The sequence below is a fragment of the Priapulus caudatus genome, unplaced genomic scaffold (genome assembly GCF_000485595.1).
Source record: "Priapulus caudatus unplaced genomic scaffold, Priapulus_caudatus-5.0.1 Scaffold697, whole genome shotgun sequence".
NCBI classification, from domain to species: domain Eukaryota; kingdom Metazoa; phylum Priapulida; class Priapulimorpha; order Priapulimorphida; family Priapulidae; genus Priapulus; species Priapulus caudatus.
The window spans coordinates 59,854-60,674 of NW_014577758.1; the positions used below are offsets into that span (position 1 = coordinate 59,854).

The 821-nt window shown below is 43.5% G+C and overlaps 1 protein-coding gene across 1 annotated transcript in view; it reads left to right on the top strand.

The window, feature by feature from the left end:
* LOC106812883 (transducin beta-like protein 3) overlaps positions 1-821 on the top strand; it is a 21,555-nt gene that overhangs the window by 11,895 nt on the left and 8,839 nt on the right. The window contains exon 18 of the mRNA XM_014816881.1: positions 457-591. Within this exon, the coding sequence (XP_014672367.1) occupies positions 457-591 (135 nt within the window). The remainder of the gene's footprint in view (positions 1-456; positions 592-821) is intronic.

The window sequence follows — 821 nt, forward strand, 5'->3', positions numbered from 1 at the left end:
TCCTGATTTGTGCCTCATACACTATTTACAAGCTTGCGTTATTCTGTGCAGCTGTGCCTGCAAGTGTGTGTCTGTGTGACTCACATATTTCAATGATTACTTACAATAATCCCGATATCTTCCCCCGAATGATGGATAAGTGGAGAATTGCTTTAACTTGCCTAGCTTAGGTGCTGTTGCTGCCGAAACCTGAGCTACATCGAGTAGTTATCTGCTTTGACGTTAGATGCTGAACAGAAAATCAGACTAATAAGAGAGACTATAAGAGAGGTGGCCTACCTATGCATCATACACAAATCTTTCATATCTCGCCCCCTATACCCCACGTTTTCTCTGTAAAAAGTAGAATGATTTGCGTACTTGAAGACATCTATCGTTGACGTATGCGAATCTCTCTCTGCGTACTTGAAGACATCTATCGTTGACGTATGCGAATCTCTCTCTGCGTACTTGAAGACATCTATCGTTGACGTATGCGAATCTCTCTCTCCACACAGAGCGCCATCTACAGCGGATGAATCGCCTTGTGCAGCAGGCCACGTTTGTAGACTACACGTGGCAGTGCATGCGAACCATTACCAGCGCCATCGAGTGAGTAGCTCGAGAACTAATGATTGTCCCAGCCTCTGTCTGCTGTTTTTTTCACGTGTCAAAATTTGTGCCAACTAAATTTAATCGTTGTGTTTTAATCTGTTTAAGCGGTAAGATTTTATCGATTTTCGATTGCTGGGTATTTGTCAGGGTGTCTTTGCAGAGAGGGACTACGTTTAGGTGTCCCCTTTCTTTATGGATACTCAAGAAAGTAGAGCATACATGCCTGC